Genomic DNA, 13,564 nt, shown 5'->3' with positions numbered 1-13,564 from the left:
GTAACTCATAAACTCAAAAGTTCTGCCTGTCCCTCCTATGAATCAAGTACCTGCCCTTGTCTTGAGAAGCCTGCCTAGATCACCCTCCAGACCTAATTTCACCCCCTCTGTTCTCTAACACAGGATCCTGGGCTTTGGAGAGCTGCTTTTAGGCAATGGAAAGGACTAGGGCACTACCTTTTCAGTAAGTGTTAGTGTAGGCTTTTCCTCATACCCAAACCTCCAGTTCATAAAATAAAATAAGTAATGTTGAGAGTATGGGGGTTTACATATTCACATGGAAGGCCCTAGTTGCAATCCCTAGCACTCAAAAAATAAAAATAAAACAGAAACATGATGTTGAGAGAGGGCACCTTAGACAACCAACACTCAAGCAGGCAGCCATGAATCTTCCCATTCATGCTCATAGCTGGGCAGGGTGGCACATGCTTGTAATATCAGTACTTAGGAAGCTTGAGACAGGAGGATCACAGGTTAATGACCAGGCTCAGCTACTTAGGGGGGCCCTCTGCAACTTAGTAAGAACCTGTTTCAAAATAAGGAATAAAAAAATAGGACTGGGGGTATAGATCAGAAGTAGAATGCCCCTGGGTTCAATCACCAGTACCACACACACACACACAAAAGTATATGTAATAGGTAAATTTAATAGGTATGTAATTTACAAGAGGTTAATATGAGATTTTACTCAACATAAGAAAAGGGGAAACAGGAGAAAAAGGTGCCATGAGCAATCAACTACTTGTTGAGCAATTTAGAGAGACCCTGTTGGTGGCAGAGAATTCTTCCACTGGAACCAGAATGGCAGTAAGAAAACCTCACCAGTTATATATAGAAAGATAAAGCAGAAAAACAAAACCCCCAAAAGCCTCCCCACAAAGAAGATCCATTGGGACCCCAGCTCAAACTCTTGGAAACAGGGAAGCTACAGGTCCCGAGGCTCTGGTAGTGATGTCCGAAACTCTTCAAGGAGGGTTTCACAGTCAGGGAGATGGATCCAGCTCAAATAAGTTTCTAGGTACAGGGGGAGAGACCTGGGGAGTGAGAAGAGTGATGCCTAAGAGTGAGAGAAAGTTGGGTATCCTTCCCTCCCTCCATTCCTCATCACTCCCAAAAGGCTGGACGACCTGAGGACTCCAACTGCCCCTCGGCTCCAAGCCAGCGGGCCTCAGCCTCACCAGGTAGCTTCTTCCTGTGGAAGCTGTATTTGGGCTTCTACGCTCCTCCAGAAAGCAGTGGCCTCATCCTTCCTATCCAGCCTCTTCAGAGTTCGAAACAGGTGAAAGGAAGCATCTCTATTACCTGTAGTACCGCCCCAGAGAACAAAGCCTGAGAACTTGATAAAGCCTTATGCATCAGTTTACAAAAATGGAAACTGAGGCCTAGAGAGACTTCCTTGTCTACACTCACACATAAAACTGGGAATAGATCATTCCTATCCCAGGACCCACTGCCTGCCCAGTAAAAAGGGTTCCGTTGTCCCTGTCCCCATGCAACACAGCCCAACACAATCATAAGCTTTGTGTCTAGGAGCACTGGAGACCAAAGAACTCTTGGGAGTCTTGTAGACACTTGTGTATGTTTGTATATGCACACCTGGCTGTATCCTATGTATATACAGCACACTTTTCATTCACCTCTCCTGTCTGGAACCACCATTACACTTAGACCCAAGTACTTCCTCCATGGGCCGCTCTGTCCTTGAACATTGATGCACAGATGGTGTCATACAAGTATACATACCTGGGCACATCTGCACACTGAGAAGAAAGTCCTGTAGAGCTTTGGTATCCTGTCCACAGGCTGCCCATTCCAGCCCACGACTGATAAGGGCAGCCGCCCGAAGATGCTGCAGTGTCACATCTGACCTACATCCCTGCTCACAGTTGGAAGCTGCCCCTGTGGATCATCCCCACAGTTAAAACATGTGTCCCCAGCCACACAGTCACCAAAAACCCAAGTCCCCTTCTGTCTCTCCTTGTGTCCAGTGAAGTCTCTTAAGTCTCCCAGTCTGGTAGGCTTGGACACATAGAAGGAGAATACATTTCCACCACGACAGCACTTCCAGGAGGTAAGGAAAACTGAAAGTCTAAATCACCTTGTTCTTTGTCCTCAGGTATGGCCCGAAAGAGCAGTTCAAGGCACCTGAAGTGAAACATGGAACAGGAGTAAGAGGAATCGACCTCAGAGGCAGGTTAGTCAGTGAGGTGGGCGCTTACCAACCCAGGTCCCAATCAGAAAATCATCCTTCTCCACCTCCCCAGGACTCTGGGTGGTTTCCTGGGCTCACCGGCTGAATTCGCTCACTGCCTCTTTTTGGGCCTTCAGTTGTACCCAGGCCTGGCCCTGAAGCAGGAAAGTGGCAGGGACCCAGAGTGGGCAGCGTGGCACTTCCTTAGTTCCTTTTCTGGCATCATCAGAAAGCCAGGACATCTTGGGAAGCAGAGGTTTTGTGCGGCCCAGCAGCTCCTCACATACAGTCAAAGCATCATGGACTCGGCCTGCCTGGATCAGCGCTGCCGCTGCCTCCAAGAACACCTCAGGCATACTGGGCCCTGGTGGGGAGAGGGGTGGACAGAACTGGGGTGGGAGGAGAATGCAGTGTTTTAAAGAGGCATGAACCAGTATCCCTAAGCTCTTCACTGGGCTCTGATACCATACAGATACCAGTTCCCCAGAACAGACAGGGCACTGGGAAAAACAGAAAACAATAGTTCTGTTCTACTCAAAAGGGACCCAACCATCCCACCTCATTGTGAGAACCTTGAAGACACACCTACCCTTGGCTCTGAGCCATCCAGCAGCAGGGCCAGCAGGTCCAAGTAATGCTCTGCAGCATCTTCTGCCCTGGAGAATCATCACCCATGAACCTCACAGTAGGTTCTGGCAGAGACCCTCAAAGGATTCCAGGAAGAATGTTCTTTTATTGTGTACTGGGGATTAAACCCAGGGGCATTCTACCTCTGAGCTATACCCTCAGCCATATTTTATTTTTACCTGGAAACAGGGTCTTGCTAAGTTACCACATCACCTTGAATCTACTATCCTTCTGCATCAGCCTCCTAAGTACTGAGATGATAGGTGTGTACCACCACACCTAGCTGAGAATGTCCTCCCTTAGCTAATGGAGGGATGCTTATGATCCTTGAGGAGTAAGGGGGAAGGTAAGAACTTGCAGTTCCAAATCTGGCTCAGTGTGAATCTATCCCAGTTACAGAATGGATTAGGGAAGAGACTTCAGCATTTCTTCTTTTGTTTTTGTTTTTGTTTTGTTTTGTTGTGCTACTGGGGGTGGGATCCAGGGGCATTCTACCTTCCAGCTATACCCCCAGCCTTATTTTTTAATTCTTTATTTTGAAACAAGGTCTCACTCAGTTGTAAAGGGCCTCACTAAATAGCTGAGGCTGTTGTGAACTGTGATCCTCCAGTCACAGCCTCCTAAATGCTGGGATTATAGGTGTGCACTACCACGCCCGGTGTTTTCGTTTTGTTTTGAAATCTGTGATCCCATCTCAGCCTCCCAAGTACAAATAAAAATACAGATGTGTGCCACCTTACCTGTCTGAGACTTCAGCATTTCAAAGATAGAAGTTACTGCCTTGATAAAAAGTTCTTAGTTCAGGTCTAGCAATAAGGCAGGAGGTAGCCAGGCGTGGTGGCGCACACTTGTAATCCCAGTATTTGGGAGGCTGAGACAGGAGGATCATGGTTTGCTGACAGCCTCAGCTACTTAGTGAAGCCTTCTGCAACTCAATGAGACCCTGTTTCAAAAATATAAAATAGGCTGGGCATGGTGATGCACGTTTGTAATCCCCACACTTGGGAGGCAGAAACAGGAGGATGGCGCAGGTTTGAAGACAGCCTCGCTAGCCTAAGAGACCCTGTTTCCAAATAAAATATAAAAATAAATACATAAAAATAAATAAAAAATTGTCGGGTGTGGTGGTGCACACTTGTAATCCCCGTGCTTGGGAGGCGGAGGCAGGAGGATTGCACAGGTTTGAAGCCAGTCTCACTGGCTTAAGAGACCCTGTTTCCAAATAAAAAATATAAAAATAGGTCTGGGAGTATAGCCCAGAGGTAGAAGGGTTCCATCCCCAGTACCACCAAAAAGAAAGAAAGAAAGAAAGAAAGAAAGAAAGAAAGAAAGAAAGAAAGAAAGAGTAGGGCTGGGGGTGCAGCTCAGAGGTAGAATGCCCCTGGGTTCAATCCTCGGCACCACCAAAAAAAAAAAAAAAAAAAAAGCAGGAGGCTGAGGAGTGAGGATATATGTCCTACCACTGTCTTATTCATCACTCAACTCACAAGAACTAAAGCAAAGTCATGCCAGGCATGGTGGTATATGCCTAGTACTTGGGAGACTTAGGAGGATTACAGGCTCACAACCAGCCTCCACAAATTAGTGAGGTCCTATTTCAAAAATAAAAAATAAAGCTGGGCGTGGTGGTGCATCGGGAGGCTGAGACAGGAGGATCAAGGTTCACAGCCAGCCTCAGCTACTTACTGAGGCCCTTTGCAACTCAGTAAGACCCTGTTTCAAAATAAAGAATAAAAAATAGAGCTGAGGGTGTCACTCAGAGGTAGAATGCTCCTGGGTTCCATCCCCAGTACCACAAAAACAAAATAAAATAATGTAAAATACATAAAATAGGGCCGGGAGTAGTGGCGCACCCTTGTAATCCCAGCATTCGGGAGGCCGAGACCGGAGTATCATGGTTTGCAGACAGCCTCAGATACTTAGTGAGGTCCTTCACAACTTAGTGAGAACCTGTTTCAAAATAAAGAATAAAAAATAGAGCAGGGGGTGTAGCTTGGAAGTCAAATGCCCCTGGATTTCATCCCCAGATCCACAAAAAATAAAATGGGGCTTGGGTATAGCTGGGTTCAATCCCCAGTATCATAAAATAAATGAGTAAATAATTAAGTAAGTAATTAGCAAGCCAAGTGTGGTGGTGCATGCCTGTAATCCCAGTACTTGGAAGGTTGAAACAGAAGGATTGCAGGTTCAAAGCCAGCCTTAGCAACTTAGCAAGACCCTGTTTCCAAACAAACCAAAAAATTAAAATTGGACTAGGGGTGTATCTCAGAGGTAGAATGCCCCTGAGTTCAATTCCTAGTACCAAAAAATTTAAATTTAAAAATAAATTAAATTAGAGCCAGGGGGATAGCTTGGAAGTACAATGTCCCTGAGTTCAATCCCTTCTACAAAAAAAAAAAAAAAGCCAGGCGTGCTGGCGCATGCTTGTAATCCCAGCTTTCGGGAGGCTAAGACCTGAGGATCACGGTTCACAGACAGCCTCAGCTACTTAGTGAGGCCTTCCACAACTTAGTGAGACCCTGTTTCAAAATAAAGAATAGAAAATAGGGCAGGGGGTGGATGGAGCTCAGAGGTCAAATGCCCCTGGGTTCCATCCCCAGACCTACAAAAAAAAAAAAAAAAGGCAGAGTCACATCCCAGGGAAAGTATCAGAAGTAGGAAGAGAGCCAGGTATGGTGGTGCATACTTGTAATTCCAGTACTTAGGAGACAGGACGACTGCAGGTTTGAAGTCAGTCTCATCAATTTAGTGAGGCTCTCAGCAACTTAGTGAGACTCTGTTTCCAAATAAATATAAAATAGATACAGGGGTATAGGCGTAGAAGAGTTAAGAAAGGGGGAACTCTAGCTGCGTGTGGTGGCCAATGCTTGTAATCCCAGTACTTGGGAGACTGAGACAAGAAGATCATGCAGGTTCCAAGCGAGCCTTAATGAGGCTCTTGCCAACTTAGTGAGACCCTGTTTCCAAATAAAATATAAAATAGGTCTGGGAGGGTAGCCTGAAGGTAGAAAGCCCCTGGGTTCCATCCCCAAGACCACCACCACTACAATAACAACAACAAAAAAAGGTGGGGGAACTCACCTCCCTACCTGCAGGCATCGGCTTGCTAGCAGGTGCTTGGCCTGGCTTTGTGTGCCACAGTAAAGAGGAGAGGCTGGGTCAGGTCGTGGGAGTAGCAATTCTACCTCAATGAGAAGCTGGGGGCCTTCGAAGCTATGGGTAACACTCAAGGCCTAAAAGGGCAAGACAGAAGATGCATATCTATATTTGGGAGCCATACTTCCTTATATGTATGCCTTGACTACTCACCCCAACACTAGCACATAAGCAATCCACCCCCAAAAATCTTCAACTGGCAGTTAGTTCTTTACCTCAACCAACAGCTCCAGACTCTCCAGCTCTGCTGCTGTGTCCCCCAGTTGCTTATATAATCTGGAAGCCTCCAGAAGTGGAAGACCGCAGGATGATCCTTTTTTCAGGGCTGCAATCAAGTACAGCATTGCTCTCTGTGGATTCCCCTAGACAGCAGAAGGACACAGGCCTCAGCTACCCTCACAAAGCAAAACGCTACCCATAATGCCCATGGTTTCCCCTAACACCACTATGGCTGTCTTTACCATTTTACGGAGACAGATCCCCAGGGTTGTGTACACCTGGACCAACAGAGGCCCTGCACAGACACCTGAGGCTGCTTCATGCAGGCTGCTCAATGCCCTGGGGAGGCTTCCTGCGGTCAGCTCCTGGAGGCCTGAGGCAATCAGGGTGGAAGTTTAGAGACACCCATAGGGCAAGGAACATGATGGAAAACAAAAGCACAGAAAAACTCCATGGAGTTGAATGGGCCGTGCCACCCAGCCCAGAGGAGTCCTTAAGCAAGGAGGGGACAAGAGGTTGCTAGCTGACCTTGGCGGTAGGCAAATGCCGTCAAAAGCACATCCTTCAAACCCCGAGCATCCTGCAGAGTCAGTGGGGCATCTGATTTCTCAGGTGGAGGGCTCCACGTTTTTAGAAGCAGCAGCAGATCCTCAGAGGCCTCACTCTGGAGAAGGGCAATCAGAGGGTCTAGGTCTGTAACCACGCCCTCCACCCTCTTCAATGAGCTCAAGCCTCTTCTAGTTCCTGTTCCCCCAATTCTAACAGAAAGACAGCTGTGGAGCAAGGATAAAGAAAGAAAAGTCCAAGCCGGGCGTGGTGGCACATGCTTGTAATCCCTACGCTTGGAAGGCTGAGACAGGAGGATCGCACAGGTTCGAAGCCAGCCTCGGCTACTTAGTGAGGCTTTCAGCAACTTAGTTAGACCCTGTTTCCAAATAAAAATATAAAATAGGTCTGGGAGTGTAGCCCGGAGGTAGAAAGCCTCTGGGTTCCACCCCTAGTACCACCAAAAAAAAAAAAAAAAAGTCCAGAGCCATAGTGATCTTTTCTGGTATGCCGCCTTCTCAGGATAGCCCATAAGGACATGAGGCAAGGATTATCTATGTTCAGGTTACTGATAAGAAGACAGGAGGTGGCTTCAGCAAGATTCCAGAGCCTAGCCTGGTGTGGTGGCGCAGGCTTGTAATCCCCGCGCTTGGGAGGCGGAGGCAGGAGGATCGCGCTGGTTCGGAACCAGCCTTGCTGGCTTAAGAGACCCTGTTTCTAAATAAAAAATATAAAATAGGTCTGGGAGTATAGCCTGGAGGTGGAAAGGCTTCCAGGAACCCCAGTACCACCATAAAAAAAAAAAAAAAAAAAAAAAAAAAAAGATTTCTGAGCCTACCTGAATTCATTAAGCTTTTTTTTTTTTTTTTTTTTTTTTTTTTTTTTTTTTTCAGTAGTGGAGATTGAACCCAAGGAGTTCTACCTGTAAGCTACACCATCTCCAGCCCTATTTAGTATTCTTTTCCTTTTCTTTTTCGCAGTACTGGGGATGAAACCCAGGGGCATTCTACCTCCAAGATATACCCCCAGCCCTATTTTTTATTATTTATTTATTTATGGTGGTACTGGGGGTGGAACCCAGGGTCTTTTTACCTCTGGGCTATACTCCCAGACATAATTTGTATTTTATTTGGAAACAGGGTCTCACTAAGTTGCTGAGAACCTCACTAAGTGGCTGAGGCTGACTTCGAACCTGTGTGATCCTCCTGTCTCAGCCTCCCAAGCGCAGGGATTACAAGCGTGCACCACCATACCCGGTTTTATTCTTTATTTTTGAAGCAGGGTCTAACTAAGTTGTGGAGGGCCTAACTAAGTAGCTGAGGCTGTCCATTAACCCAGATCCTCCTGTCTCAGCCTTCAAATGCTGGGATTACAAGCATGTGCCACCATACCCTGCTTAATGGCTTTTTAAAATTTAATGGCTTTTTTTTTTTCTTTCATGGTACTGGGAATTAAACCCAGAAGTGGTCTACCTCCAAGCTACACTCCCAGCCTGATTTTATTTCTTATCAGGAAACAGTCTTGCTAGGTTGATGAGAGTTTTACTACTTGCTGAGGCTGTCCTCGAACCTGCGATTCTCCTATCTCAGCCTCTCAAATACTTGGATTACAAGTGTGCACAACCATGCCTGGCAAGAACCCAGTATTTCTGACTACCAGTTCAGCAGGTTTTCCAGTACATAATGATGTTCCTGAAGTAGGGAAGGGAGGAGGGTATATATGACACCCTCATATTCAGGTCACTCCCCATTACCTGGCTGTTATTCAGGGTCTGCATCAGCAAGGTCAGGTCCTCAAGACGGTCTGTGCTCAGCCAGAGGGCAGCCTGCAGACCAGCCAGGTGGTGTAGGGGGGGTAGCAGCTCCGGCCAAAGAGAGGAAGTATGGAGGACAGAGTCCCACAGCTTTCTGAGATCCTGTTTTAACCTGGGCCCTTGATGCTCCTGGGTCTCCAGCACTGTACAGTACACAGACACAAACCTAATGTACAATCGTCCTCCATCTGCCCATACTGTCTGGCTTTCCTCTTCTGCAAGAGCCCAAGGATTACAACAATAATCCCTTGCCCTGTCTAAGGAGCACAAAGATTAGAGGAGGGCTCCTGCTTCCCGGGAAGTATCAGACCTTGTTGTTTCACCCATCCCCATGGAAAGACTTAAATCCAGACTGAAGCTGGCAGCAGAACAGGAGGTAATCTCTGGTTCTCACCTCTCTCTAGGGTCCGTTGGATATCCTGGGTCTGGTCTTCAGTGAAACCCTGGGCCAAGCTCGCCCTCAGGATAATAAAGTTACAGGTGATAGTCAGCTCCAAGGAGAGAACAGGAACAGCCGCCGGGAGCCCTAAAGCAACAGAGGCTGGTCTCACAGGTTCGGTCTCCAATGAAATATGCCCCAAATAAGATTCCAACCCAAGCCAGGCACGGTGGTGCATGCTTGTAATCCCAGTACTTGGGAAGCTGAGACAGGAGGACACAGGTTTGCGACCAGCCTTAGCTACTTAGTGAGACTCTGTTTCCAGATAAAGAAAAAAAAATAGGACTGGGGGTATAGCTCAGAGGTAGAAAGCCCCTGGTTCAATTCCCAGTATTGAAGAAAAAAAATCCAACCCAGATTTCACCCCACTCCAACAAAAATCACCTCAATAAAGAATACAACCTACCCTAGCGCTGTGGCACATGTCTGTAATCCCAGGACTTGTGAGGCTGAGACAGGAGACTTAAAGGTTTGAGGCCAGCCTCAACAACTTAGAGAGACCTCTGGCAACTTAACAAGTCCCTGTTTCGAAATAAAAGATAAAGCTGGCGTGGCGTGTGCTTGTAATCCCAGCATTTGGGAGGCTAAAACAGGAGGATCACTGTTCAAGGACAGCATTAGCTACTTTAATGAGGCCCTTTGCAATTAGTGAGACTGTGTTTCAAAATAAAGAATAAAATATAGGGCTGGGGATGTAGCTTGGAAGTAGAAGGCCCCTGGGTTCCATACCCAGTACCAAAAAAAATAAAAATAAATAAGCCGGGCATGGTGGCACATACTTGTAATCCCAGCAGTCGGGAGGCTGAGAACGGAGGATCGTGATTTGCAGACAGCCTCAGCTACTTAGTGAGGCCCTCTGCAACTCAGTGAGACCCTGTTTCAAAATAAAAGAATAAGAAGTAGGGCAGGGGGTGTAGCTCAGAGGTTGAATGCCCCTGGGTTCCATCCCCAGACCCGCAAAAAATAAATAAATAAATAAATAAATAAATAAATAAATAAATGGGCTGGGAAGCCGGGTGTGGTGGCGCACAATTGGGAGGCAGAGACAGGAAGATCGTGCAGGTTCGAAGCCAGCGGCGCTGGCTGAAGAGACCCTGTTTCAAAAATATAAAATAGGTCTGGGAGTGTAGCCCGGAGGTAAAAGGGCTTCCAGGAACCCCCGTACCACAAAAAAAAAAAAAAAAAAAAAAAAAAAAGGGCTGGGAGTGAGCCAGGCATGGTGGTACATGTGCAATCCCAGCATTCGGGAGGATGAGACCAGAGGATCGTGGTTCCCGGACAGCCTTACATACTTAGTGAGGGCCTCTGCAACTCAGTGAGACCCTGTTTCAAAATAAAGAATAAAAAATAGTGCTGGGGTGTAGCTCAGAGGTAGAATGCCCCTGGGTTCCAACCCCAGTACTGCCAATGACCCTGGGTTCAATCTCCATACCAAAACAACAACAACAACAAAAGAAACCATCCTAGCCAGGCATGGTAGGGCATGCTTGTAATCCCAGCGCTTCTGAGGCTGAGACAGGAGGATCACGCAAGTTCGAAGCCAGCCTCAGCTACTTAGGCTCTCAGTAACTTAGTGAGACCCTGTTTCCAAATAAATTATAAAATAGGGCTAGGGATATAGCCCGGAGGTAGAAAACCTGTGGGTTCCACCCCCCAGTACCAGAAAATAAATAAATAGGTAAATAAAAAATAAAAAAAAAAAGAAACCATCCTGCCCGGTGTGGTGTCTCAGCATTGGGAGGCTGAGACAGGAGGATTGCGCAGATTCAAAGCCAGCCTCCGCTACTTAGGCCCTTTGCAACTCAGTGAGACTGTGTTTCAAAATAAAGAATAAAAAATAGGGCTGGGGGTGTCTCTCGGCCGTAAAATGCCCTTGGGTTCCATCCCAGTATAGAAGGAAAGGAAAGAAGGAATCCAGAGGAGGAACTAAGTCTCTGGAGAAAGGGAAGTGGCCATCCTAGGGAGGACCCTGCTTACCTTGCAGACTGTGGAGGAGCTCCCTGAGCCCTTCGAGTGTGTCCTGGGCCAAATACTGTCGCTTCAGAGACTGACCCGAGTCCTGAGCCACCTGCAAAAGTGGGAGGGGCGCGGCTGAGGCTCAGTCCTAGCGGCGAGGGGATGATCCCTCCTCAGGAGTGATTCTCTGGTCACTTCTGGCCCTTTGGGTCAGTCTCTGTGCCTTTCCCTAGGGTGAGACCACTGCGAGCCCGGCTTCTGGGTCCTCGGGGCTGCAAAGCCAGGGTCCCCGTGAGCGGTTACCTGGGCCTGTCGGACGAGCCGGTCGTTCTTCTCCCTCCACAGGTCCAGGCAGCTGGCGCGGGGCGACGAGGCGCTCACCGGGACCTGCTGGGCCTCGGCTCCCGAGGGTGAGCCCTCGCCCGGGCCGGGGGCTTCCGAGCGCTGAGGCTGGGCCCGCGGGAGCTCGGGCGCTGACGAGGGGCCTGCGCATTCCCACTCCGCGTCGGACTCCTCCGAGTCCTCCGAGAACCCAGCCCAGGACACCCAGCCATCCAGGCTGAAAGCCCGACCAGGCTCTCCACTTCCCGCCCGGCCGCGCCCCCCGCCCCCGGGGGTTGGGGGCTGCAAAACTCTCGACTGCGGCTGCTCCGCTTCAAAATGTGGTCCCCCCGGGGGCTGGGGCTGCTGCTCGGGGGTACAATGCTCGCCTAGCATGCGTGGACCCCGGGTTCAAACCCCAGTACAGGGGAAGAAAAAAAAAGAAAAACTACAAGAGTTGCTTCCCGCGCGAAACGGGAAAGAAACGAGTCCGGACCGACCAGAGGAGACAGGCTACAGGTGGTGTGCGTGTCGGGCCCCGCGGAGACACGGCATCGGGGAGGAGCTGGCAGGAAGCCGCGCGAAACCCAGGGGCTGGCCCGCCGCTGCTGGGTCCTCGCAGTCACAGTCCTAGAGCCGCGGAGCCCCCGCTTCCCAGCCACCTCGGGGCCGGCCCGCGCGGTGCATGCTGGGGGTCGTAGTTCATTCAGCCGAGCAAGTCCGCCGAGGCCGGAAGCGCATCCTCGAAGGCGCAGGCCTGTAATCCTAGTGTTTGGGATGCTGAGACAGGTGGAGTGCAGGTTCGAGGACAGCGTCAGCTACTTAGTGAGGCCCTCCGCAACTTAGTGAGACCCTGTTTCAAAATCAAAAATAAAAAACAGGGCTGGGGTGTAGTCCAGAGGTAAAATGTTCCTGGGTTCCATCCCTAGTGTCACAGAAAAAAAGAAAAAAAAAAAAAGCTAGCCTGTATCATAGCTGCTGGTGAGACTGAGACCAGAGAATTGCAATATGGAGGCCAGCCTCAGCAATTTATGGAGACCTTGTTTCAAAGTAAAAACATCTGTGGATGTAGCCCAGTGGCAGAGCACCCTTGGGTTCAGTTCCTTGTGTGCCAAAAAGAAAAAAGAAAAAAAATAGAAAGGAAAACTTGTGCTAAGAGACATCATTATGAAAATTCAAAAAAAGTAAAAAAATGGGGCAAATTACTAGCAAGTCACATGTTTCATCAGGAACTGATATCCATAACATATAAAAACTCTCAAACTCAAAGATTTTATTATTATTTGGGGGGGAGGGACTAGAGATTGAACCCAGGGGCATTCTACCTCTGAGCTACACCTCAGAAGCTGGGAGGCTGAAACAGCTGGCCTGTCACAGTTCTAGGACACTAGGCTACTTAGTGACGCCCTTTGCAACTCAGTGAGACCCTGTTTCAAATTAAAAAATAAGAAATAGGGCTGGGGGTGTAGCTTGGAGGTAGAATGCCCTTGGGTTCTATCCCCAGTACCACACACACACACACACACACACACAAAAAAAAAAAAAAAAAAAAAAGGAGGGGGCAAGGCATGTAGCTCAATGGTAGAATGCTTTGCATAGCATGTGTGAATCTCGGTTCATTCCCCCAGAACTCCCTGCTCCCCAAAGAGGGGGAAAAAAATGAAGAGACCGCTGCAATGTTGTGAAATACATCTTTATCCACTTCCCCAAGGAAAACCATAGAACTGTGATCTTTCCCTGCCTTACCTGGCCATAAAGAAAATCTCTCACATTCCTGGTCTAAAAATAGATTATAAGCCGGGCATGGTGGCACATGCTTGTAATCCCCGCGCTTGGGAGGCTGAGACAGGAGGATTGCGCAGGTTCGAAGCCAGCCTCAGCTACTCAATGAGGCTCTCAGCAACTTAGCAAGACCCTGTTTCCAAGTAAAATATAAAATAGGTCTGGGAGTATAGCCCAGAGGTAGAAAGCCTCTGGGTTCCACCCCCAGTACCACCAAAAAAAAAAAAAAAATAGATTATAAGACACCAATTTCCAGAGGATCCTGTCCCATGCCTTGGAGGAAGAAATACTGCAGAAACATCCAAAAGAATTTATTTATTTATTGATTGATTGATTGATTGATTGATTGATACTGGGAATGGAACCCAGGGACATTCTACTTCTGAGCTACATCCCCCAGCCCTATTTTTTATTTTTTATTTTGTAACAGGGTCTCACTGAGTTGCAAAACATCTCACTAAGTAGCAAGGCTGTCCTCCAACCATGATCCTCCAGTCTCAGCCTCCCAAATGCT

General features: G+C 48.1%; 1 protein-coding gene across 1 annotated transcript; it reads right to left on the bottom strand.

Moving 5' to 3' along the window:
• Positions 1-925: 925 nt before the first annotated feature.
• On the bottom strand, positions 926-11,664 carry FANCG (FA complementation group G; the record flags this gene model as incomplete). The annotated part of the gene is made up of 14 exons (XM_080708939.1): positions 926-1,034; positions 1,179-1,302; positions 1,744-1,899; positions 2,099-2,145; positions 2,291-2,580; positions 2,781-2,847; positions 5,900-6,051; positions 6,190-6,336; positions 6,436-6,566; positions 6,722-6,857; positions 8,493-8,695; positions 8,947-9,078; positions 10,969-11,059; positions 11,251-11,664. 14 exons carry the CDS (start codon positions 11,662-11,664, stop codon positions 926-928), a joined length of 2,199 nt encoding a protein of 732 aa, XP_080565065.1.
• Positions 11,665-13,564: the final 1,900 nt, after the last annotated feature.

Source organism: Muscardinus avellanarius, assembly GCF_963383645.1.
Source record: "Muscardinus avellanarius genome assembly, chromosome: 13".
In the NCBI taxonomy this organism is placed as follows: Eukaryota; Metazoa; Chordata; class Mammalia; order Rodentia; family Gliridae; genus Muscardinus; species Muscardinus avellanarius.
The sequence above is the reverse complement of the archived record's forward strand: the minus strand, read 5'-3'. Positions and strand labels throughout refer to the sequence as shown.